The 26,043-nt window shown below is 49.5% G+C and overlaps 1 protein-coding gene across 1 annotated transcript; it reads left to right on the forward strand.

Moving 5' to 3' along the window:
- Positions 1 to 3,830: 3,830 nt before the first annotated feature.
- On the forward strand, positions 3,831 to 26,043 carry RASGRP4 (RAS guanyl releasing protein 4; the record flags this gene model as incomplete). Its single annotated transcript, XM_080703585.1, has 17 exons — positions 3,831 to 3,853; positions 8,012 to 8,196; positions 9,170 to 9,309; positions 9,429 to 9,463; positions 11,381 to 11,512; positions 11,626 to 11,779; positions 15,496 to 15,669; positions 16,743 to 16,859; positions 18,118 to 18,393; positions 19,914 to 19,994; positions 20,077 to 20,181; positions 20,273 to 20,391; positions 20,498 to 20,642; positions 22,819 to 22,855; positions 22,939 to 23,073; positions 23,181 to 23,293; positions 25,864 to 26,043. 17 exons carry the CDS (start codon positions 3,831 to 3,833, stop codon positions 26,041 to 26,043), a joined length of 2,151 nt encoding a protein of 716 aa, XP_080559711.1.

Here is a 26,043-nt window from a genome sequence, read left to right on the forward strand (position 1 = left end):
GCCTCAGCTCCTTAGTGAGGCTCTCAGCAACTTAGTGAGATCCTGCTTCCAAATAAAGTATAAAATAGGGCTGGGGGTGTAGGCCGGAGATAGAATGCCTCTGAGATCCATCCCCAGTACTGCAAAAAAGAAAAAAGAAGAAGAAGAAGGAGGAGGAGGAGGAGGAGGAGGAGGAGGAGGAGGAGGAGGAGGGCATGTTGGCGTACGTTTGTAATCCCAGCACTTGCTTGGGAGGCTGAGACAGGATGATTGCAGTTCTCTGACAGCCTCAGCTACTTAGTGAGGCCCTTTGCAACTCAGTGAGGCCCTGTTCCAAAAAAGAATAAAAAATATTGCTGGAAGCCAGGCATGGTGGCGCACGCTTGTAATCCCAGCATTCGGGAGGCTGAGACTGGAGGATCGCGGTTGGTAGACAGCCTCAGCTACTTAGTGAGGCCCTCTGCAACTTAGTGAGACCCTGTTTCAAAATAAAGAATAAGCCAGGGGTGGTGGTGCACAGAGGATCGCGGTTGGTGGACAGCCTCAGCTACTTAGGCCCTCCGTAACTTAGTGAGACCCTGTTTCAAAATAAAGAATAAAAAATAGGGCAGGGGGTGTAGCTCGGAGGTGGAATGCCCCTGACCCAGGGAAAAAAAAAAATAGAGCTGGAGCCGGGCGTAGTGTGATGCAGGTTTGTAATCCCAGCATTTGGGAGGCTGAAACAGGAGGATTGTTCAGGTTCGAAGCCAGCCTCAGCTACTTAAAGAGGCTTTCAACAATTTAGTGAGACCCTATTTCCAAATAAAACATAAAATAGGTCTGGGAGTATAGCCCAGAAGCAGAAAGTCCCTGGGTTCCATTCCCAGTAACACGCGCACACACACACACACACACACACACACACACACACACACACACACACAAGATATCAGGCCAGTGGAAACTTAAGGGAGACTGTGTTGGAAAAGGAATGAGAAGCTCACGGAGAGTAGAATATTGTGTGTTCTATTTTTTTGTTTTGTTTTGCAGTAGCAGGGGTGGAACCCAGGGGCATTCTACCTTTGAGCTACACCCTCCATCCCTATTTTTTATTCTTTATTTGGAAACAGGGTCTCACTAAGTTGCAAAGGGCCTCACTAAGTAGCTGAGGCTGTCTTCAAACTGTGATCTTCCAGTCTCAGCCTCCCAAATGCTGGTATTACACGCGTGCGCCACCATGCCCGGCTCTGGGTTTTTTTTTTTTTTTTTTTGTGTGTGTGTGTGTGTGTGAATGTTACCTGGTTTGCTCAGTCATCAACCTAAATACTTAAAAACATGTGCTCTTTTTTTGTAATTCAATTTTTAAAATATGTCAAGCATGACACATATAAGCAAAGGAATAAAGCATATATACTCAAAGAAAAGTCTGTTTCTTGCTGGGTGTGGTGGCGCACGCTTATAATCCCAGTACACGAGAGGCTGAGACAGGAGGTTGAGGTTCCTGGCCAGCCTCAGCTACTTAGTGAAGTCCCCAGCAAATAGTTAGACCTTCTTTCAAAATAAAAAATAAAGCTAGGCATGGTGGCGCAGGCTTGTAATCCCAGCATTTAGGAGGCTGAAACTGGAGGATCGCGGATCATGGACAGCCTCAGATACTTAGTGAGGCCTTCCACAACTTAGTGAGACCCTGTTTCAAAATAGGGCTGGGGGTATAGCTTGGAGGTAGGATGACCCTGGGTTCCATCCCCACTACTGCAAAAAAAATAAATAAATAAAAGTCTGTTTCCATGGGCGCCTATGTATGTATATAAATGCACAAGGAATAGTTCAGATGTCTCTTAATAACATCACTTGTAATACTGGTCACTTCTGCCTAAGAGGGACAGTGGAAGAAGAGGGGGCTTCCAGATGGTTAACCACCACCCGTAAAATTTTTGTAATAAGATAACAGTGCATTGAATTAATATTTTTAAAGCCTTTAGAGCAATGTGTGGTATACAGTAGGTGCTACATAAGGGGTTACAATAGTATGAAAGTGAAAATGTTTTCCAAGGTACAATGGTATTCTTAAAACTAATCCAAGAAACTAGGCACAGTGGCACACACCTGTAAGACCAGCAACTCGGGAGGCTGAGGCAGGAGGATCACAAATTCGTGGCCAGTTTGAGCAACTTAGTGAGACACTATCTCAAAATATAAAAAGGATCTGGGCATGGTGGTATACACCTGTAATCCCAGTACTTGAGAGGCTGAGAAAGGAGGATTGCAGGTTTAAGACCAGCCTCAGCAACTTAGTGAGACTCTTAGCAACCTAGAGAGAGACCCTATTTCAGAATAAAAAAAATTAAAAAGGGCTGGGGATATAGCTCAGAAGTAGAGCCTAGGTTCAATTCCCAGTATAATAAGAAATAAAAAAAGAAAGAAAGAAAATAAAAGGAAGAAAGAAAGAAGAAAGCAAGCAAGCCAGCCAAGTATGGTGGTGCACACTTGTCATCCCAACATTTGGGAGGCTGAGACAGGAGGATCACGGTTCGCAGACAGCCTCAGCTACTTGGTGAGACCCTCCATACTTAGTGAGACCCTGTTTCAAAATAAAGAATAAAAAATAGGGCTAGGGGTGTAGCTCAGAGGTAGAATGCCCCTGAATTCCATCCCCAGTACCGCAATAAAGGAAGGAAGGAAGGGAGGTAGGCAGGTAGGCAGCAATCCAGGTGAGATGGCGCATTCTGAGACAGGAGGATCCCAGGTACCAGGCCAGCCTTAACAACGTAGTGAGACCCCATTTCAAAATAAAAAATTTAGGCCGGGCGTGGTAGCGCACACTTGTAATCCCAGCATTCGGGAGGCTGAGACAGAGGATCGTGGTTCCCAGCCAGCCTCAACTACTTAGTGGGGCCCTTTGCAACTTAGTGAGACCTTGTTTCAAAATAAAGAATAAAAAATAGGGTAGGGGGTGTAGCTCGGAGGTGGAATGCCCCTGGGATTCCATCCCCAGACCCGCAATAAATAAATAAAAATAAAATATTAGCTGGGTTGTGGTGACATGCACCTGTAATCCCAGTACTTTGGAAGGCTGAGATAGGAGGACTGCAAGTTTGAGGCCAGTCCCTGCAATTTAGCAAAACCCAGTTTCAAAATAAAAAATAAAGAGGGTTGGCAATGCAGCCCAGTGGTAGAGGGCCCCTGGGTTCCACCCCTAGTACACAAAAAGAAGATAAATAAGTAAAAATTTTACAAAAATATTAAGAGTTGGGTGTATCTCAGAGGTAGAATGCCCCTAGGTTTAATCCCCAGTGTCAAAAGAATAAAGAGCACTGGAGATGTGGTTTAGTGGTTAAAGCACCCTAGGTTCAATCTCTAGTACACCTCCAAAAACCCAAACCAAAGGAACTATAAGAACTATAGAAACGTGCAAAACAAAAGAAGTAGACATGGTGTTATGTCTTTTGAGTTTCCATTCAAACCTTTGTGCTTTATGTACATGCATCTGTCCTTATAGAAACACAGACTTTTCTTTTGAGTTGGTTTCTTTTACAAATATGAGTCATACTTTCAAAAGGTCGCTTTTATTGAAGTGTGACAGTGATGGGTCTCAAGACATGAAGATGGGGCGATAGCTGGAGAGTGGGCTGGGGGTGGGGGCCGGCAGCACCGGAAACCTCAGCCTGCAGGGATCCCCGTGGGGGAGGGGAGCCCTTGGTCTCTCCCCAGCCTCTTCCTTCCCCCTGGCCTGGGGGTGGCTGGGGAGGGGCAGTTCCTCTTTCCTTCCCAAGCACCTACGAGGCCCCGGCTCCCAAGGGGCTGAGAAGCTGGAGCTCAGTGAGGGGAGGAGCCGAGCAACTCTCCTGTGGGGCCCCCCCACCCCAGGAAACATGAACAGAAAAGACAGCAAGAGGTGAGAGGCCCCTTCTCAGGAGCACCTGAGTCCCCAGGCCCCTGGCTTCTTGGGAAGGCCGCGGAGAGACCAGTGGGGGGTGGGGGGATATCTGGTTCCTGTAGGATTAGGGTGCAGGATCTAGGATGCTTCAGGGACCTGAGGCTGTGTCCATGGCTGGTTCTCTTTCTCTCTCTCTCTCTCTCTCTCCCTCCCTCTCTCTCTTTCTCTCCTTCTCTCTCTCTCTCTCTCTCTCTCTCTCTCTCTCTCTCTCTCTCTCTCTCCTTCAAGCCACCCTGTGTCCCTTCTCCCTCCTCCCCCTACCTCTCCATTCTTGCCCTTGCAGTCTCTGACCAATCTGGGGCCTTCCTGACTCCCTGTCCACTCACTGTCCCCTGACCGGAAACTCCAGGCTCCTTCAAGCCCCTGCCCCAGGAAAGGGGTGTGTGAAGCATGGCAAGCCAATCCCCTGCCTCTTAAACCACTGCTGGCACCAGCTCCCAACTCTGCAGTGGGGGAGGGCCAAGCCTGTGCCATCAGGCTCTGCAATGGGCCCCCATCACCTAGGCAAGCTTGCATCCCTGTCCCCATAGGGGCAGATGGTGGCTGGGTTCACAGGTGGCTCCTCTGGCCTCCCCCGGCATGATTCTAAAGAGCAACTGGGTTGGTCCCCTGCCCATACTATGCAGCAGTTTAGTGGTGGAATCCTAGCTGCCTCATTTCCCGGCTGAGTGACTTTAGGTAAGTTACTCAACTGCTCAGTGTCTCCGTTTTTTTTCTGCTGCCAGTAGAATAATCATAGACCTTACCTCAATGGGGCCAGTGAGAGTCTAGAGCACTGGTTCTCAAACTTGAGTGTGCAGCAGAGCTCCCCGGAGGGCTCGCCAAATGCTAGTACTGAACTTAACTCTAGACGTGTTGATTCTGTAGGTCTGGGCTGAAGCCTGAGAATTTGTATTTTTAATCAAGTTTCAGGTGCTGCTGTGGTTACTGGTTGGGGACGATGTTCTGAGAATCACTGATCTAGATGCAGTGCCATTTAGATGAGGCCTGCAGCCGGGCGTGGTGGCACTTGGGAGGCTGAGGCAGGAGGATCACACAGGTTCGAAGCCAGCCTCAGCTACTTAGTGAGGCTCTCAGAAACTTAGTGAGAGCAACTCTTCCAAATAAATTATAAAAATAGGGCCAGGGATGTAGCTTGAAGGTAGAAAGCCCCTGGGTGCCACCCCCTAGTACCAAAAAAAAAAAAAAAAAAAAAAAAAGAATAGATGAGGCCTGCAACCTAATCAATATTCAATAATGCCTGTTATTAGCTGGGTGCAGTGGTGCACACCTGTAATCCCAGTACTTGGGAGGCTGAGGCGGAGGATCACAGGTTTAAGGCCAGCCTAAGCAACTTAGCAAGGCCCAGTTTCTACATGTGTGTGTGTGAGGCGGTGTTAAGGATTAAACTCAGGAACATTCTATCTCCCAGCTATACCCTCAGATTTTTTTTTTTTTTTTTAGTACTGGGGATGGAACCCAGAGGCATTCTGCTTCCAAGCTACATCCCCAGCCCTATTTTTTATTCTTTATTTCGAAACAGGGTCTCACCAAGTTGTGGAGGGCCTCACTAAGTAGCTGAGGCTGTCTGCAAACCGTGATCCTCCTGTCTCAGTCTCCCAAATGCTGGGATTACAATTGTGCACCACCACACCCAGCCTCTTAGATCTTTTTTTCTCTCTTGATTTTGTTTTTGTTTGTTTGGTACTGGAAATTGAACCCAGAGGCATTCTACCTCCTAGCCACACCCCCAGTCCTATTTTTTTTTTTTTTTTTTTTTTGAAATAGGGTCTCTTTAGATTGATGAGAGTTTCACTATTTGCTGAGGCTGTCCTTAAACCTGTGATCCTGCTGTCTCAGCCTCCCAAGTGCTGGGATTACAAGTGTGCTTACATCAAGGCCTGGCAAGACTCTATTTCAAAATAAAAATTTAAAAGGTTGGAGTTGACCAGACATGGTGGCACGTGCCTATAATCCCAGCATTTGGGAGGCTAATACAGGAGGATCACAGGTTCAAGGACAGCCTCAGGAACCTAGGGAGACCCTGGTTCAAAACAAAAAATAAAAAAAGGCTAGGGGTGTAGCTCAGAGGTAAGATACCTCTGAGTTCAACCTGCAGTACTAAAAATAATAAATAAGCCGGGCGTGGTGGCCCACGCTTGTAATCCCTGTGCATTGGGAGGCAAAGACAGGAGGATCGTACAGGTTCGTAAGAGACCCTGTTTCCAAATAAAATATAGTGTAACTTGAAGGTAGAAGGGTTCCATCCCCAGTAACGCGCGCGCACGCGCACACACACACACACACACACACACACACACACAATAAATAATAATACCTATTGTTATTCAACAATAGGCAGAGATGATTTTTATTGAGCCCTTAGGAGGTGCCAGGGGGCCCCCCGCAGTGTCTTCGTCTTGGGGTCTCCCTGTTTCTGGTTCTGCCCCTATGACACAGGCTTCTCTTCTGCCTCATCCCTTTGTTTCTCTGCACCACAACTTCAGCTTTCCTTCCTCTGGGTCACTTACCATCCTGGGCAAAAACCAAGTCCATTAATTAGCACTTTTGAGGAGCCAGTCATTGAATGTTTATAATAAATTCTGGGGAAAAGGTCCAAATTCCGGGGGCTGACCCTCCATCTCTCTTTTTTTTTTTTTTTTTTTTTTTTGCAGTACTGGGGATGGAACCCAGGGACATTCTTCTACCTCTGAGCCCTATTTTTTATTCTGAAGCAGGGTCTCACTGAGTTGTAAAGGGCATAAGTAGCTGAGGCTGGCTGCAAACCTGTGATCCTCCTGTCTCAGCCTCCCAAGTGCTGGGATTACAAGCGTGCGCCACCACACCTGGCTTCGGGCTTGGTTTTCATATGAGGAAACTAAAGACTGGAGAAATTGGCTCTCATAAAGTCACACAGCCAGCAGAAATCTGTCAAACCTGGTTCTGCCTGCCTCTGAAGCCTGAGTTTTGCCATTCCTCCTTTTTTTGTTCTTTCCCTCCTCTCTTCATCACTGTCTCTCCATCACTCTCTTTCCCCACCTGGAACAGGAGCCTCAGGAGGCCTATGGCAGAGTGAGGGTTATTTTTAAACTTTCCCTGAAGCTGCCCCAGCCCCAGGGACTACGCCCAGCTCTGTGGAGCCCTGGAGAGGCTGCTGTGCACTGATACTTCCTCTCCTGGTCCCAAATCTAGGCACCCAAGCTGGAGGCTACGACTCCAGGGCCCGAGAAGGGCTGGTGTGAGGGAGTTGGCACCTTATTGGAGCCCAGTGGGGAGAGGGGAGAGATGGAATCCCAGAGTCCTGCCGGCAGGAGTTCCTTCCATGTGGCTGGATCAGGACAGCTGTTGGAAACCAAGGGGAAGTCCTGAGGAGTGTGACTCTCCCATGTGCCACCCTGGGAAGGGCAGAAGTGGTCCTAGCCTGGTGTGGTGGTGCACGCCTGTAACCCCATTACTTGGGAGGCCGAGACAAGAGGATTGCAGATTTGAAGCCAGTCTCAGCAAATTAGCAAGACTCTGTTTCAAAATAAAAAATAAAAGCCGGGCATAGTGGTGCCTACTTGTAATCCAGTACTCAGGAGGCTGAGACAGGAGGATCACAATTCAAGAATAGCTTTAGCAAACAGCGAGACTCTCACCCACCTAGCAAGACTCTATTTCAAAATAAAAATAAAATAGGGCTGGGCGTATAGCATGAAAGTAGAATGTTCCTGAGTTCAATCCCTAGTACCACAAATAAACAATGGGTGTGGCTCAGAGGTAAAATGTCTTGGGTTCAATCCCCAGTACCAAAAAAAAAAAAAAGTGGTCTTAGGGGTCTTTTCCCTTGATTCCCTGGGAGGTCAGGACAAATCCCAGGGGAAATCTCTTGGGACCATATTGTCAAGGGGAATTTGAGGGCTATGCCTATGGAAGGGGTTTTTAGGATTCCTTGGAGGGTCCTCTCCCATGACCCCCTGGGAAATCTGGAATATTTCTAAGGGGTTCTCCTATGAGTTCATGGTAGATTAGCAGTAACCCTGATACTTTATCAGAAAGTTTCTCCCATAGCGTCTTGAGGCATGGGGCTTAAGAGGAAATCTAGGGGTTTGCCCAAAGGAAGAGACTCCCATGATTCTGTGGGAACTATACCCACAGGAAGTCCCATCAGGAATGCTCTGGAAAAGCTGGAGGACGGGGTCGGCCCCGGCAGCCCCGACGCCATAAGACATGCCCCAGCCCCCGGGAGATCAGCAAGGTCATGGCATCCATGAACCTGGGCATGCTGAGCGAGGGCGGCTGCAGCGAAGATGAGCTACTGGAGAAATGCGTCCAGTCCTTCGGTGAGTGTCCCCAGTCCTTACATCTGGCCAAGCACTCACCTCTCAGCCTCGGTGTTCAGGGGCATAAAATGGGCATGTGCTGCTGGGCGTGGTGGCACATGCCTGTAATCCCAGCACTTGGGAGGCTGAGACAGGAGGATTGCAGGTTCAAGTCCAGCCTTAGTATAGAAAGACCCTGTTTCAAATAAGAAAATAAAAAAAGGGCCGGGGGTGTAACTCAGAGGTAGACAACAAATGAGTTCAATCCCCAGTGCACCCCCAAAAAATATGGGCATGTGGAAAGAATTTCAATCACTACATTAAGCATAAGAGAATGCCAACATGGTGGTATATGCCTGTAATCCCAATACTTGAGAGGCTGAGACAGAAGGATTGCAGGTTTGAGGCCAGCCTTATCAATTTAGCAAGACCGTGTTTCAAAATAAAAAAATAACCTGGCGTGGTGGCGCACACTTGTAATCCCAGCATTTGGGAGGCTGAGACCGGAGGATCATGGTTCAGAGACAGCCTCAGCTACTTAGTGAGGCCCTCCGCAACTTAGTGAGACCCTGTTTCAAAATAAAGAATGAAAATAGGGCAGGGGGTGTAGCTTGGAGGTCAAATGCCCCTGGGTTCCATCCCCAGACCCGCAAAAATAAAATAAAATAAAATAAAATAGGGCTGGGGATGTGACTCAGAGATAGAATGACTCTGGGTTCAGTCCCCAGCAGAACAACAACAAAAAGGGATAATAAAAATATATTTTTTTTAATTTTTCCCGAAAATTAGGACAGGGAGCAGGACTGATGCTATTTCAGTTTGCAACAAGACTTGCATGGTACAGACAGGGAAACTGAGGCACAGAGAGGTAAGGCTGCTTGCCCAAGGTCATGCAGGGCGTCAGCGGAAGAGCTGGCATTTGAGCCAGGCATTACAGGCTGTCAGCCCATTGCCCGGGGGCCACTGAAACAACTTCCCCCTTCTCCCACCCCAGACTCAAGTGGCAGCCTGCGCCGCGGGGACCACATTCTCAACATGGTGCTGTCTATGCACAGCTGGGTGCTGCCTTCTGCCGAACTAGCCGCCCGTCTGCTGACCTCATATCCTCCAACAACCATGAGCTGTGGGAAGAGGGTGGAGGGAAGAACCATGACAGCCCGGGAGATGGGGACAGGGTGAGTGGGAGGGTCTGGATGCTGGATAACAGGCCTTGACCAGCACTCAAGTACCAAAAGGCTGTAAGGGAAACGCAGGAGACAAGGCAGCTGCAGATCTGTCACCTGGTCAGGTAGGGCTGAGCCCGAACTCCTACACCCATGACAAGACCCCATCCTGCTGCCCTCTCAGAGGCTCCCAGCCCCACCCCTGAAAATCCCACCCTGAGACACCCTCCTGGTTCTGCTCCACCTCTTGGAGACCCTCAGTCAGACCCCAGAGACCCTTCTCCCAGCTCTGGTACACCTCCAGCTCTGATCCCCCCCACACCTTCCCTCCTGTATACCCCATCTTAGCTCCCAAGAGCTCCCTGGCTTTATCCCCCCCAAATCTCACCCCTAGAAGCTACCAGTCTAGTTTCTAACACCTTCCCATATCCTGCTTATTAATTAAAAGTCCTCCTTCCAAAAACTTAACTCTGTTTATCACCCATAAATCCCCCTAGGCTGTGTTAAGAAACCCCCAATCCTAGCTGGGTGTGGTGGCACATGCCTGTAATCCCAGTATTTGAGAAGCTGAGACAGGAAAATCTCAGGTTTAGGGCCAGCCTCAGCAACTTAGTGAAACCCTGTTTCAAAATTAAAAATAAGTCAGGCGTGGTGGCGCATGCTTGTAATCCCAGTGCTTAGGAGGCTGAGACAGGAGGATCTCACAAGTTCGAAGCCAGCCTCAGCTTAGTGAGACTCAGCAACTTAGTGAGACCCTGTTTCCAAATAAAGTATAAAATGGTCTGAGAGTATGGCCCAGAGATAGAAAAGTCCCTGGGTTCCACCCTCAGTACCACAAAAATAAATAAATAAATAAATAAATAAATAAATAAATAAATAATAAAAAATAAAAATGAAGCCGAGCGTGGTGGCGCACGCTTGTAATTCCAGCGCTTGGGAGGCTGAGACATGAGGATCGCGCAGGTTCGAAGCCAGCCTCAGATACTTAGTGAGGCTCTCAGCAACTTAATGAGACCCTGTTTCCAAATAAAGTATAAAATAGGTCTGGGAGTATAGCCCGGAGTTAGAAAGGCCTCTGGGTTCCAGACCCAGTACCACCAAAAATAAAAACTTTAAAAAATTTTTAAATAAAAATGAAAAGGGCTGAGGGTAGGGCTTGAAGATAGAACCTCTCTTGGCTTCAATTCCCAATACCACACACATATAAAAAGAAGCCCCCAATCCTATTTCAGAGATCTCCATATCCTGGTGCCCCTCCAAACCCTGACCATCTAGGAATCCCTTTGCATCCTAACCCTAGCTGAGCACCTAGAGACTGCCCAGCCCCAAACCTCTTGAAGACACCTTTCCCTCACCCCGAGTCTCATTCCATCTTTTATTTATTTATTTTTATCTTTGCAGTACTAGGGAATGAACCGAAGGGCATTCTGCCTCCAAGCTATAACCCCCCCCCTTTTTTTGGTGGTACTGGGGGTGGAACCCAGGGGCTTTTCTACCTCCAGGCTATACTCCCAGACCTATTTTTATACTTTATTTGGAAACAGGGTCTCACTAAGTTGCTGAGAGCCTCACTAAGTAGCTGAGGCTGGCTTTGAACCTATGCGATCCTCCTATCTCAGCCTCCCAAGCACTGAGATTACAAATGTGTGCCACCATGCCCAGCTACCCCCTATTTTTTAGTCCTCATTTTGAAACACGGTCTCACTAAGTTGCAGAGGGCCTCACTAAGAAGCTGAGGCTGGCCGTGAACCTGTGATCCTCCTGTCTCCGCCTCCCAAGTACTAGGATTACAAGTCCTCTTTTATTTTTTAATTTTGGTGAAGTTGGGGATTGAACCCAGGGATATTTTACCTCCGAGCTACACCCCCAGTCCTATTTTACTTTTATTTGGAAAGAGTCTCACTAAGTTGCTGACAGCCTCATTAAGTAGCTAAGGCTGTTCTTGAACCTGCAACCCTCCTGTCTTCCACTCCCAAGTACTGGTATTACACGCATGCGCCACCACTCCTGGCTTCATTGTCCCATCTCTAAACCACTCTCAGGTACTGGCTGACCCAACACCCAGAGGCAGTGAACCAGGACCCCCAACTAGAAGAAATTATAAGTCGTTTCTGGGCCACTGTGGCCCAGGAGGGCAACTCGGCCCAGAGGAGCCTGGGAGACACCTCCAACCTGTGAGCCAGCCCCACGCCCCTTTCCCTGCCACATCCCATCCTACCATCTCCCTCCACACCCCCAGATCCTCAACCCTGAGCCATCATAATACCCTACCCTTCTTGCCCCCCAGCCTGAGCCCTGGTGGCCCTGGGCCCCCACCTCCCATGAGCAGTCCAGGCCTGGGCAAAAAGTGCAAAGTGTCCTTGCTTTTCGACCACCTGGAGACAGAGGAGCTGGCTCAGCACCTCACTTACCTGGAGTTCCGGTCCTTCCAGGCTATCACGGTGAGGACGCCCCTCCCTTTAACTCCCCTTCCAGAATACAAGACAGATTGGGGTGGGAAGATCCCCGCGTGGGCATCCAGCTGGGGCCTTAAACTCTTTTGTTTACTTATTTCGTGTGGGGAGGTTACTGAGGATTGCACCCAGGGGCATCCTACCTCTGACCTACACCCCATGCCCTTTTTATTTTTTTGTTTTGAAAGGGTCTTGCTAGGTTGCTGAGAGCCTCACTATATCGCTGAGGCTGGTTTCAAACCTGCAGTCCTCTTGTCTTAGCCTCCCAAGTACTGGGATTATTTATAGGCATGCACTACCAAGCCTGGCTGGGACCTTAAACTCTGTTACTGTCAAACCTGAGGGCCACAGGATCCCTGGAAACGAGTTCAGCTGGCCGAGCACAGAGCCCCTGGGTGCAAATCTCATCACCTCCTTACCTGTGTAACACTGAACTAGTTTCTCAACCTCTCTGGGACCCCTTTGTAAAATATAGGTCATAATACTTCATTAGATGGTTACATTAAAAATCCCATTTTTAAAATGCCTTTTGCATTACCTGGCACATAGTTGAATGCTCAAAATATTTTATTATTCATTTATTCAAAAAGCATTTCAACTTACTGTGCCTGTTTTCTCATCTGTAAAAGGGGATATTAACAGTTCCTGTTTTATAGAAACAGTGCTGTGTGTGTGTGTGTGTGTGTGTGTGTGTGTGTGTGTGTGTGTTGCTGGGAATTAAACCCAGAGGCATTCTACCTCTGAGCTATACCCCAACCCTATTTTATTTTTTTTTAATTTGGAAACAGGGTCTCATCAGGCATGGTGGTGCACACTTGCAATCCCAGCATTTGGGAGGCTGAGACAGGAGGATTGTGGTTTGTAGATCCTCAGCTACTACTTAGCAAGGCCTTTCACAACTCAATGAGACCCTGTTTCAAAACAAAGAATAACTCAGGCGTGGTGGCGCACACTTGTAATCTCAGCGCTTGGGAGGCGGAGACAGGAGGATCGTGCAGGTTCAAAGCCAGCCTCGCTGGCTTAAGAGACCCTGTTTCCAAATAAAAATATAAAAAAATAGGTCTGGGAGTGTAGCCCGGAGAAGGGGTTTCCAGGAACCCCAGTACCACCAAAAAATAAAAACAAAAACAAAGAATAAAAGATAGGGCTGGGGGTGTAGCTCAGAAGTAGAATGCCCCTGGGTTCCATCCCCAGTACTGAAAAAAAAAAAAAAAAAAAAAAAAGAAGAAGAAAGAAGGAAAGAAAAAAGAAAAAAAGTTCTCCCTAAGTTGGTAGAAGAAGCCTCACTGAGTTGCTGAGGCTGGATTCGAACCTGTGATCCTCCTGTCTCCGCCTCCCAAGGGATTACTGGCATGTACCACCACACCAAGTTGGAACAGTGCCTTGTATAGAGTAAATGACATAAGGTCAGACCATTTGAAATTGCCATATTTAACCTACCCAATTGTCAATTTCTATGTGCTTTAATATAGACATATGTTAACTATTGCCTTCTGGACATCACCATTTCAAGGGAAGATGAGAATCCAGTTTCCTAATGTGAAAACTTCCTCGGTGTGTGTGTGTGTGCATGTGTGTGTGTGTACAGGTAGATACTGCAGTGAACATGAGTATGGAATGTATACGCCTTTGAGCAGAACAAGTAGCTGTTCTATCAAGTCCTCTTCCCCATCCTGCTAGTCAGATCACAGTTAAGAGCTTATAGACCAGGCTGGGGTATAGCTCAGTGGTAGGGTATTTGCCCAGCAGTGCGAGGCCTTGCATTCATCCCCAGCACATTCAAAAGAAAAAAGAAAAACATATAGCTTAGGTTCTTGCCCTGACTCGTGCTTGTGTGAGCCTGGGTAAATTTATTTATCCTCTGTGTCCAACTGCTTCATGTCTACATATCTACCTCCCCCCTCCCCGCCCCGCAGTACTGGGGATTGAACCCAGAGGCATTCTACCTCTGACTATATACCCTCAGCCCTATTTTTTATTAAAAAAAAATTTTTTTGTGGGGAGGGAGTACTAGGGATTGAACCCAGGGGCATTCTACCTTTGAGCTACACCCTCAGCCCTATTTTTTTCTTTATTTTGAAACATGGTCTCACTAAATTGCAGAAGCCTCACTAAGTAGCTGAGGCTGTCCTTGAACCGTGATCCTTCTGTCTCAGCCTCCCAAGTACAGGGGTTACAAGGGTGCGCCACCACAACCAGCTTCAAATGCCTTATCTCTAAAATGGGAATAACGGAACCACTGGGAATGGTGGCCCATGTCTACAATCCCCATACAGGGAGGCTGAAACAGGAAAATCGCAGGTCGGAGGCCAGCCTGAGCAATTTAGGAAGATCTTGTCTCAAAATTTTAAAAAGGGAGTCGAGCACCGTGCACTGCTTGTAACCCCAGCATCCGGGAGGAGGCGGAGACCAGAGAATCGTGGTTTGCAGACGGCCTCAGCTACTTAGCGAGGCCCTTCACAACTCACTGAGACCCTATTTCAAAAAATACAAAAGACAGCCGGGCGGGGTGGCACATGCTTGTAATCCCAGCGCTTGGGAGGCTAAGACAGGAGGATCACACAGATACTTAGACACTTTTTCCAAATAAAATATAAAATAGGTCTGGAAGTATAGCCCGGAGGCGGAAAAGCCCCTGGGTTCTGCCCTCAGTACCACCAAAAATAAATAAATAAATAAATAAATAAGGACTAAAAAATAGGACTGGGGGTGTAGCTCAGAGGTAGAATGCCCTTGGGTTCCATCCCCAGGACCGCAGAGAGAGAGAGAGAGAGAGAGAGAGAGAGAGAGAGAGAGAGAGAGAGAGAGAGAGAGAGAGGACGCCAGGTGTGGTGGCCCACGCTTGTAGTCCCAGCATTTGGGAGGCTGAGACATTAGGAAGGAATCGCGGTTCACCAACAGCCTCAGCTACTTAGCGAGACCCTTTGCAACTCGGTGTGACCCTGTTTTAAAATAATGAATTAAAAATAGGGCTGGGGGTGTAGCACGGAGGTAGAATGCCTTTGGGTTCCATCCCCAGTACCGAAAAAAGAAAAAGAAAAAAAAAAAGCTGGCATGGCGGTGCACACTTGTAATCCCAGCATTTGGGAGGCTAAGACAGGAGGATCGTGGTTCTTGGCCAGCCTCAGCTACTACTTAGGCCCTTTGCAACTCAGTGAGACCCTGTTTCAAAATAAGAATAAAAAGGGCAGGGGATGTAGCTCGGAAGTGGAATGCCCCTGGGTTCCATCTCCAGTACCGCAAAAAAAGGGGTGGGGAGCCAATAGTACTCACTTCATAGAGTTCAGAGGATTAAATTAGTTAATATGAGCCAGGCGTCGTGGCGCACACCGGTAATCCCAGTAATCGGGAGGCTGAGACCGGAGGATAGCAGGTTCTAAGCCAGCTTTAGAAATTTAGTGAGGCTCTCAGCAACCTAACGAGATCCTGTTTTAAAATAAGAAATGAAATTGGGCAGGGCGTGTAGGTCAGAGACTGTGTGATTCTGGATTCAATCCGCAGCACCACAAAAAATAAAAATAAGAAAATAAGTTAGTTAATACGATCAAGTGGCAGAATTTCTCCCCGGATGGCAGAGGACCGTGGTGATGGCAGGACAGTGGCTGCAGGGGGAGGGACGGGTAGCAAAGCTCGTTCAGGCCAGGGGATGGCACGAGGGGGCGGAGCTGAGCGCCGCGCCCACTCTGACGCCCACTCGCCCCCAGCCCCAGGACCTGCGGAGCTACGTTCTGCAGGGCTCGGTGCGAGGCTGCCCAGCCCTAGAGGGCTCCGTAGGTCTCAGCAACAGCGTGTCCCGATGGGTGCAGGTCATGGTGCTGAGCCGCCCCGGGCCTGCACAGCGTGCGCAGGTGCTGGACAAGTTCATTCGCGTGGCACAGGTGAGGACCTCTCCGCCTTCCGCTCGCTTTCGGGGTGCTCGCCCCGCACGGCCACCTAGCCCTTGGGGGATCCCGCCAGCCAAAGCCCCCAGGCCGCGGCCCCGCGCCTGACCTAGTCGGGTGGTGACGCCACGCCGCCGGCCCCGCCCACCCGCCCATTGCGCCGCCGGCCCCGCCCACCGCGCTGCTGAGCCCGCCCGTCACTCGGCAGGCCACGCCCTCCGAGCCGCAGGCCACGCCCCCGGGCCGCCTTCTGGGCGAGCTGACTGTGGCTTCTGTCACCAAGTCGGATCCGCCTCGGCCCACCCCTTGGCCCCGCGCGGCGGCTGCCCGGGCCCCCCTGGCGTCCCTTGCTGTCCCCACCCTGGCATCATCCTGCACTCGGGCGCCTGTCTCCAGTCCCCAGGCCCCAGCGGACGCTTCGGGACTCAGGCCGGGTCCACTGGGCCGAGCCCCTCTCCTCCCGCCCTCTCCGGAAAAGGGAAGCCCTGGGGCCAGTGTGGCCTCGGCCCCAGGCGGACCTCCCCGCCCGCCACGCCCTTCCTCTGGAGCCTTCCTTCGCTTTGCGGCTTCTTGCTGGGCTCTGGAGACCTGTGGTTCCGGTGCTAGCCGGGGGTCTCCTTGGTCTGAGCATCTTCCACTCCTCCCTGCCCTGCCCACCCCGGCGCCCGCCGCCCTTCACACTTGGAAAAGGGGAAGGCAAGGGAATCGCCGCACCTGTCTGGCACCTTTCGGACTGCTTGCTCTAGTCCGGTTCACCTCTGCCTGGTTCCTAGCGTCTGTCCGCACACAGCCCTCCTGTGTGGTTCTCGGAGCAGCGTGACCCCCAGAAGCCTGTCACCTGACATCTGTCTGAATCCTCCACACCTGTCTGAAACGCATCTATTCCGCACATGGGTCCAGTCCCCCACAGTGGCCTGTCTCCCCTCTCTTTTCTAAGGTCACAGCAGTCCCTCCCCCGCCTGGCACACCTCTCATCCGTCCCCTGCCCACATGGGTCCACGCCCACACGTGCCCGAACCCCCATCAACAGTCATCACCTGAACTCCTTCCCTGCCCCTCTCCCTTCCTAGAGGCTCCACCAGCTGCAGAATTTCAACACACTGATGGCAGTAACCGGGGGCCTGTGTCATAGTGCCATCTCCAGACTTAAGGACTCCCATGCCCACCTGAGCCCTGACAGCACTAAGGTGAGCTCGCTTCGCCCTCCAGAGCCCCGAGTGGGTAACTGTCCTGCACCCCTCGCCTAACTCCCCAGATCCATCGGTGCCTGCCCAGGGGCTCTGGGACCACGTTGCTCCCCCAGATCCCACAGACCCTCCAGCTGTCTGCATTCTCATTCCCTCGACACCCACCCTGGCACTGAACCCTCTCTATTCTCTGGTCCTGAGTTGGGTTGTAAGGGGGACAGAGGGAGGCTAGCAGAAAACTGGCAATCTGGGTGGCCAGCTCAGTCACACACCCAAAGATGCCAACATTTGGAGCACCAACGGAGGAACATGCATTGGGGTCTTCTGAAAAGTATCTGGGAAGAGTGAGTTATTCGTGGGGCGGTTGTGCGGCTGAGGGAAGGAAAACAGGCTGGAGGCATTCAGGGGAAAATTCTGTTGAGCCCTGCAAGCTGGGCTTTATCCACAACGCACTTGGGGAGCTAGGGAAGGTTTGGGAATGATGCTACCATCCATGTTCAGATTCAGGCTTTTTGAAAAATCACTCTACGGTGGGGTAGTGCATGCCTGTAATCCCAGTACTTGGGAGATTGACACAGGAGGATCCCAGGTTCAAGGAGAGGCTTGGGAAGTAATGAGACTCTCTTTAACCTAGCAAGACCCTGTTTCAAAATAAAACATAGGTGCCAGGCGTGGAGGCGCACACTTAATATCCCAGTACTTGGGAGGCTGAGACAGGAGGATCACAGCTTCGCAGTCAGCCTCAGCTACTTAGTGAGGCCCTCTGCAACTCAGTGAGACCCTGTTTCAAAATAATTAAAAAAGAGGGCTGAGGGTGTTGCTCAGAGGTAGAATGCCCCCTGGGTCCCAGTACTGCAAAAAATAAAAATAAAAAATAGGGGTGGAGGGGGTTGTAGCCCGGAGATAGAATGCCCCTGGGTTCAATCCCCAGTACCACAAAATAAATAAATAGTTTACTCCATAGTGCCACACAACACACACACACACACACACACACACACACACACACACACACACACTCACTCGCTCTAGCCTGGGGAATGAAGTGGGGGAGAGTGGTACCTCTCTGAGATAGGGGACCCAAGAGGAAGGGCAGTTCAGGGAAGATACTGAAGTCAATTTGGGATATGAAAGGGCTCAGGAAGCTCCCAAAAGGCAACTGGGTCTGGAGCCCACTGAAAAGGCTGCTAGGATACTCCCGTCCAGGGGGCTCAGGGGACAGAACCTCTCTCTCCCATAACATGCTTCTCCCACACAGGCCCTGCTGGAGCTGACCGAGCTCCTAGCCTCCCACAACAACTACGCCCACTACCGCCGCACCTGGGCTGCCTGTACAGGCTTCCGATTGCCAATAGTGGGTGTGCACCTCAAGGATCTGGTGTCCCTGCATGAAGCACAGCCTGACAGGTTACCCGATGGCCGCCTGCACTTGACCAAGCTCAATAGCCTCTACCTTCGGCTACAGGAGCTGGCAGCCCTCCAAGGCCAGCGTCCCCCCTGCAGTGCCAACGAGGACCTGCTGCATCTGCTCGTCGTGAGTTGCCCTGCCTTCCCCTCCCTGCCCTGCCCCACCTGAGCCCAAGTCCAGGGCTATGGAGATTTAGGGTCCTGGGCCAGAGAAGGTCTGTAATACCAGCACAGAAAGGTGCTGGAACTCTTAAATTTTGTTTTGTTGTTGTTTCTTTTTGTTTTTGTTTTGTTTTGGTTTTTTTTTTTGTGTGTGTGTGTGTGTGCTGCTGGGGGGTTGAACCCAGGGGCATTCTGCCTCCAAGTTATACCCCTGCCCCATTCCAGAGAGCCTCACTAAATGGCTGAGGTTGGCCTCAAACCTGCAATCCTCACAAGCACTGGGATTAGATAAACCCTTGAAGCTTCTGCTTCAAAATTTAGGAGTTAAGAGTCAGGCATGGTGGCTCATGCTTGTAATCCCAGGACTTGCAAGGATGAGACAGGAGGATTGCATAGGATCAAAGCCAGTCTCAGCTACTTAGTGAGACCCTGTTTCCAAATAAAATAGAAAATAGGTCTGGAATTGCACAGTTTTGGAGCCAGCCTCAGCTACTTAGTGAGGCCCTTTGCAACTCAGTGAGACCCTGTTTCAAAATAAAGAATAAAAAATAGGGCTGGGGTATAGCTCAGAGGTAAAAAAGCCCCTGGGTTTCACCCCCAGTTACACACACACACACACACACACACACACACACACACACACACACACACAACTTAGGAGTTAAACTGGGCATGGTGGCACATGCCTGTAATCCCAGTGCTTGGGAGAGTGAGACAGGAGGATCACAAGTTCCAGGCCAGACTCAGCAATTTAGGGAGGCCTTCAGTGACTTAATGAAACCCTGTTTCAAAATTAAAAAAATAGAAGCTAGGCATGGTGGTGCATGCGTGTAATCTCAGTATTAGTATTTGGGAGTCTACAATAGAAGGATATCAGGTTGCAGCCAGCCTCCGCTACTTTTGCCCTCTGCAATTTAGTGAGACCCAGTTTCCAAATAAATAATAAAAAATCAGGCTTGGGGTATAGCTCAGAGGTAAAATGCCCCTGGGTTCAATCCCCAGTACTGCAAAAATAAATTTAAAAAATAAATAAAACCGGGCGTGGTGGCACATACGTGTAATCCCGGTACTTGGGAGGCTGAGACAGGAGGATCACACAGGTTCAAAGCCAGCCTCAGCTACTTAGTGAGGCTCTCAGCAACTTAGTGAGACCCTGTTTCCAAATAAAATATTTAAAAAATAGGTTTGGGAGTTAGCCTGGAGGTAGAAAGTCCCTGGGTTCCTTCCCTAGTACCACAAATAATAAATAAATAAGTAAATAAATAAATGATAAAAAGGGCTGGAGGTATAGTTCAGAGATAGAATGCCCTTGGATTCAATCTCCAGTACCAATCAAAGAGAGGGCGGTGTAGAGTGCGAATGGGGTGAGGGTCTCCAGAGAAGATGGATTTGGGAAGAGGATGGACAGTAGGGGTGCGGGCAGGGACACGGGCTGGAGGTAGGAGGGTGCAACCAGGGAACTCTGTACCTCCCACCCACCTTCAGCTCTCCCTGGATCTCTTCTACACGGAAGACGAGATCTATGAGCTTTCCTACTCCCGGGAGCCCCGCTGTTCCAAGAATCTGGTAAGACCCGACCCGCACCTCTGACCTTTGACCCCTGCCCAAGCCTGTGTTCTGATTAACTGTACCCCTCTATCCGCCCCAGCCTCTCTCCCCGTTCAAAGCGCCTCTGGTGGTGGAGTGGGCCCCTGGTGTGACTCCCAAGCCGGACAGGGTCACCCTGGGGCGGCATGTGGAGCAGCTGGTGCAGGTGAGGAGGCCCAGGGAAACTTCTGTGCAGCCCTGAGACCAGGGACGGGCCTGGATCCGCCGGCCTCACTCTGCTTTCTGCTCCTCTGAAGTCTGTGTTCAAGAATTACGACCCTGAAGGCCGAGGGGCCATCTCTCAGGAGGACTTTGAACGACTCTCGGGCAACTTCCCCTTCGCCTGCCATGGGCTTCACCCACCTCCCCGCCAGGGGTAAGTGGCCCTGGGTCCCCCAAAGATAAGGATCCAGGCATTGCCAGGACTCCTGGGCCCAGGAAGAAAGAGGCCAGTCGTGCTGAGATGGCATCTCTCCCCCTAGGAGCGGCTCCTTCAGCAGAGAAGAGCTGACCGAGTACCTACTCCACGCCAGCGCCATCTGCTCCAAGCTGGGCCTGGCCTTCCTGCACACCTTCCAGGAGGTCACCCTGCGCAAGCCCACCTTCTGCTACAGCTGCAACGGCTTCGTGAGCACGCGGCCCTATTACACCTCTCCTGGCGGGTCCCAGCTCCTCACCCCTGGGTTCAGAGACCCTAAAGACCCATCTAGCTCTGCCCTGGAGGATAGACAGTCTCCACACCCGGATTATTCCTAAATCCAGAAACCAACCCTCCCACACACACACATCAAATAATGTGCACATTTCATACAAACCCTAAGCGCTGGACATTCCTACATTCTGGATCACCTCCAGGTTCCAGATAACCCCCAAATCCCAGATGATCTCCACCTTGAACAATTTCCAGATCACAGGGAGCAGCTAAAGCTCTGGGTAGTCTCCAAAAAACGCTGAGTTATCTATTCAGTGCAGGGAGATTTTTGCCTAAAACAGGATCAAACTCTAAATCTCTAGTCTCCAAATCACCTAAAGCCAGCAGAATCTCAAATTCAAAGCATCCTCACACTATGGCTAGCAAACACCCAATCTCCAAACCAAGACTAATTCACAAAACTTGGATTATTTCTTGGATTCACTTCCAAATTTTTTATTACTTCCCAAATTTGTTTATTTGCCATTAATTCTTTTTTTATGTGTGTGATACTGGGAATTGAGCCCAGGGGCATTCTACCTTCAAGCTACACCCCCAACCCTATTTTATTTTTATTTTTAAACAGGGTTCTAGTAGATTGAGTCTCACTACTTGCTGAAGCTGTTCTTGACCCACCCTCAGCCACCACGCCCCGCAAAACATACATTTTTGTTAACTCCAAAGTTAACCTAATTCTAAGATCCTGCATTGATTCTCCAAGCTTGAGGTAATTCTGGGTTCCTTTTTTTGTTTTGTTTTGTTTTTTTCTTTTTTGGTGATACTGGGGATTGAGCCCAAGGGCATTTTAACTCTGAGCTACACCCCAGCCCCGTTTTCTTTCTTTCTTTCTTTCTTTCTTTCTTTCTTTCTTTCTTTCTTTCTTTTTTTTCTTTTTTTCTTTTTTTTTTTTTTTTTGTGGTACTGGAGGTGAAACCCAGGGGCTATTTTATTTGGAAACAGGGTCTCACTAAGTTGCTGAGAGGCTCACTAAGTAGCTGAGGCTGACTTTGAACCTGTGCGATCCTCCTATCTCAGCCTCCCAAGTGCTGGGATTACAAGCACACGCCACCACGCCCAGCTCCTTTTTTCTATTTTTTATTTTGAAATAGGATCTCACTAGTAGCTGAGGCTGGCCGTGAACCTGTGATCCTCCTGTCTCAGCTTCCCAAGTACTGGGATTACAAGTGTGTGACACCACACCCAGCTCTGGGTTTCTTTCTTTCTTTCTTTCTTTCTTTCTTTCTTTCTTTCTTTCTTTCTTTCTTTCTTTCTTTCATTTATTTTTTGCAGTACTGGGGATGGAACCCAGGGGCATTCTACCTCCGAGCTACACCCCAACCCTATATTTTTATTCTTTGTTTTGAATCAGGGTCTCACTGAGTTGCAAAGGACCTCACTGAGTAGTAGCTGAGGCTGTCCGTAAACCTGCAATCCTCCTGTCTCAGCCTCCCAAATGCTGGGATTACAAGTGTGCACCACCATGTCCAGCTCTGTTTATTTTTTATTTTTAATATTTATTTATTTATTTATTTATTTATTTATTGTTTGGTACTGGGGTTCCTGGGAGCCCTTCTACCTCTGGGCTACACTCCCAGACCTATTTTTTTATATTTTTATTTGGAAACAGGGTCTCTGAAGCCAGTGCGGCTGGCTTCGAACCTGTGCGATCCGTGCGCCACCATGCCCAGCTGGGGTTTTTTTTTTTTTTTTTTTTTTTTTTGCGGGTCTGGGGATGGAACCCAGGGGCATTTGACCTCCGAGCTACACCCCCTGCCCTATTTTTTTATTTTTTATTTTGAAACCGGGTCTCACTGAGTTGCAGAGGGCCTCACTTAGTAGCTGAGGCTGTCCGCAAATGGCGATCCTCCAGTCTCAGCCTCCCAAATACTGGGATTACAAGCATGAGCCACCACACCCGGCCCAGCTGGGGTTTTTTTTTTAACTCCAGTTAGATTCTCAAATTCTTGAGAGTTATCAAAAGCTGGTAGCTTCCACAGTTCCATCACACACACACACACACACACACACACACACACACACACACACACACACACACGGCCTACCACCCTCCCTCCTCTAGCTTGGATAACTAATTCTGCTTTCTCTCCCCAGCTCTGGGGTGTCACCAAGCAAGGCTACCGCTGTCGGGGTGAGTGGGACGTCTCCAGTGGGCAGGATGCCGGGACCTGCAGACTGGAAGGACCCAGGGTCTGACCACTCCCTTCCCCCCAGACTGCGGGCTGTGCTGCCACAAACAGTGCAGGGACCAAGTGAAGGTGAAGTGTAAGAAGCAGCCAGGGCCCAAGGACCACGTGGGGCCCCCTGAGGCCCCTGCCCCACCCACACCACTTCCTCATTCCAGCTGTGGTAAGACCCAGAGCGCAACAATGCTGGGAAGGGGGCCTGGTGCACTGGGCTTATTTTTATGGGTCCTGCCATACCCACATCTCTCCCACCTATCAATTCACAAACAGGCTCCGAGGAAAGTCTCTCCTACACACTAACCCTGGACCCTGAGCCTGGGTACCATCATTGCCATGCCTGGACCCAGACGGAATCCCCACACCCTTCCTGGGAACCAGAGACGGTGAGAAGGAAGCGCCTCACCCCAACCAGACACAGAGAGACGGTCCATTTTCCTGGGGAAAACTAGGCAGATTTGGGAGATCACAGGAAAATAAAAATAAGTAAAAGCCAGTCAGGCACACTGGCGCGTGCTTGGAATGGCAGTATGTGGGAGGTTGATAGGAGGATGATCAAAGGTTCAAGGCCAACCTCAACAAGTAAGACCCTCGGCAACTTAACATGATTCTGTTTAAAAATAACGTAAGCAGGAAAGCCTGGCGTGGTGGTGCACACTTGTAATCCCAGCACTTCAGAGACTGAGACAGGAGGATCGCACAGGTTCGAAGCCAGCCTCAGCTACTTAGGCTCTCAGCAACTCAGTGAGACCCTGTTCCCAAATAAAATATAAAAGAGGTCTAGGAGTGTAGCCCAGAGGTAGAAAGCCCCTGGGTTCCATTCCTGGTATCACAAAAATAAATAAATAGGTAGATAGATAGATAGATAGATAGATAAAGTAAACAGGGCGTGGTGGTGCATGCTTGTAATCCAGGCATTTGAGAGGTTAAGACCGGAGGGTCACAGTTCACAGACAGCCTCAGGTACTTAGTGAGGCCCTCCACAACGTAGTGAGACCCTGTTTCAAAATAAAGAATAAAAAAAAAATAGGGCAGGGGTTGTAGTTCAGAGGTCGAATGCCCCTGGGTTCTGTCCCCAGACCCGCAAAAAAATAAAAAATTAAAAAATAAAAATAAACTAAAATAAAGAGTTGAGGGCATAGCTCAGAGGTCGAATGCCCCTGGGTTCAATTGCCAGTACCACAAAAAAACAAACAGCCAACATAATGGCACGTGCCTGTAATGCCAGTATATGGGAGGCTGAGACAGGAGGATTGCAGGTTGGAGGACAGACTTAGCAACTTAGCAAGGCTCTCCGTAACTTAGCAAGACCCTGTTTCCAAATTAAAAAATAAAATAAGTGTAGGGGTGGAGTTCAGAGGTAGAATATCCCTGGGTTCTATCCCCAGCACCAATCAAATAAAGCAAAAGTCCTCCCTTGCTTGGGTGGGAGGGTATAAATATTGGCTAACTTTACTGTTGACAGGAAAATAAAAATCTCAGTATATTGGAGGGAAAAGGGTAAGCACTAAAACAGAAAAAGGATTTAGGAAAAACATTAAAATGGCAAGAATAATATGACTAAATATAAAACGAGCTACAATAAATACCAGTGAAGTGAATTCCACTTTTCAAACGCAGAGACTCAGCTGTGTGTGGTGGCACACGCTTGTAATCCCAGTACTTGGGAGGCTAAAACAAGAAGATTCCAAGTTCAAAGCCAGCCTCAGCAACTTAGGCCCTCTGCAATTTAGTGAGACCCTGTTTCTAACGAAAAGAATAAAGTAGGTCTGGGGGTATAGCTCAAAGGTAGAATGCCCCTGGGTTCCATCCCCAGTACCACCACAAACAAACAAACAAACAAACAAACAAACAAACAAACAAACAGCAAGCAGAGACTCTTTAAGATTGGGGACAGACATTCATCCACTCAGCTGCAGTCTAGGTGAGATGCTGCTTCTGCAGGGAAATGTCTTCTACACATCTCCTCTCCCTCCTTTCTTGGGGAAGAAGGGGGCACTGAGGACTGAACCCAGGGGGCACTCTACCTTGAACTAGACCTCCAGCACCATTTTTTTATTTTAAAACAGGGTCTTGCCAGGCGTGGTGGCGCACGCTTGTAATCCCCGCGCTTGGGAGGCAGAGACAGGAGGATCGCGCTGGTTCGAAGCCAGCCTCGCTGGTTTGAGAGACCCTGTTTCCAAATAAAAAAATATATATAAAATAGGTCTGGGAGTGTAGCCCGGAGGTAGAAGGGTTTCCAGGAACCCCAGTGCCACCAAAAATAATAATAATAATAAAATAAAATAAAAAGAGTCTAAGTTGCTGGCGGCCTCACTAAATTGCTGGGGCTGGCCTAAACCTGAAATCTTGTCTCAGCCTCCCAAATACTGGGATTATAGGTGTGTACCACCATGCCTGGCTCCTAGACATCTTACCTCTCCTCATTACCATCTTCCTCCCTCCAGGTCTCCTTACCAGCCACGGTCCGACCGTCCACCCCGTCCTCCAAGACAGATTCCTAGATATCATCTTGGGCTCCTCTCTCCCTGTTCCCCTGCCCCAGAGGCATGGCCTCCTCCACACCCATGCTGCATTTGATGAAATATCCACCCTCTCTTGCCTCAAAAAAATTCTTTTCTGCCGGGCGTGGTGGCGCACGCTTGTAATCCCCGCGCGCTTGGGAGGCAGAGACAGGAGGATCGCGCAGGTTCGAAGCCAGGCACGTTCTGGCTTAGGAGACCCTGTTTCCAAATAAAAATGTAAAAATAGGTCTGGGAGTATAGCCCGGAGGTAATAGGGCTTCCAGGAACCCCAGTACCACCACCAAAAAAAAAAAAATTTCTTTTCTTCTCTTGCATGGCAGCAGTGATTACTCAGTCTCTCTTCCTGCACTGAACATCTGTGCAGCTCCACACAGCTGCATTTAGACTCGGGCGGCATCCTCTCACCAACTCCCTAAATCTTCACTTCCTAGATAAGGAGGGTGGGCTCCATTCGGGTAGGCTCAGGCCGAGGGATCCAGAGCTCTGAGGGTGGGAGGCAGGACTCAAGCCTGGTCCATGCGTGTGACACAGATGCTGGCGTGGGGAGGAGGAATGAGCGGAGCTCCAAACTCAGGTTTGGAGATGGAGGCGAGGGCAGGGAAGGGGGTTGA

The sequence above is a fragment of the Muscardinus avellanarius genome (assembly GCF_963383645.1).
Source record: "Muscardinus avellanarius genome assembly, chromosome: 10".
In the NCBI taxonomy this organism is placed as follows: Eukaryota; Metazoa; Chordata; class Mammalia; order Rodentia; family Gliridae; genus Muscardinus; species Muscardinus avellanarius.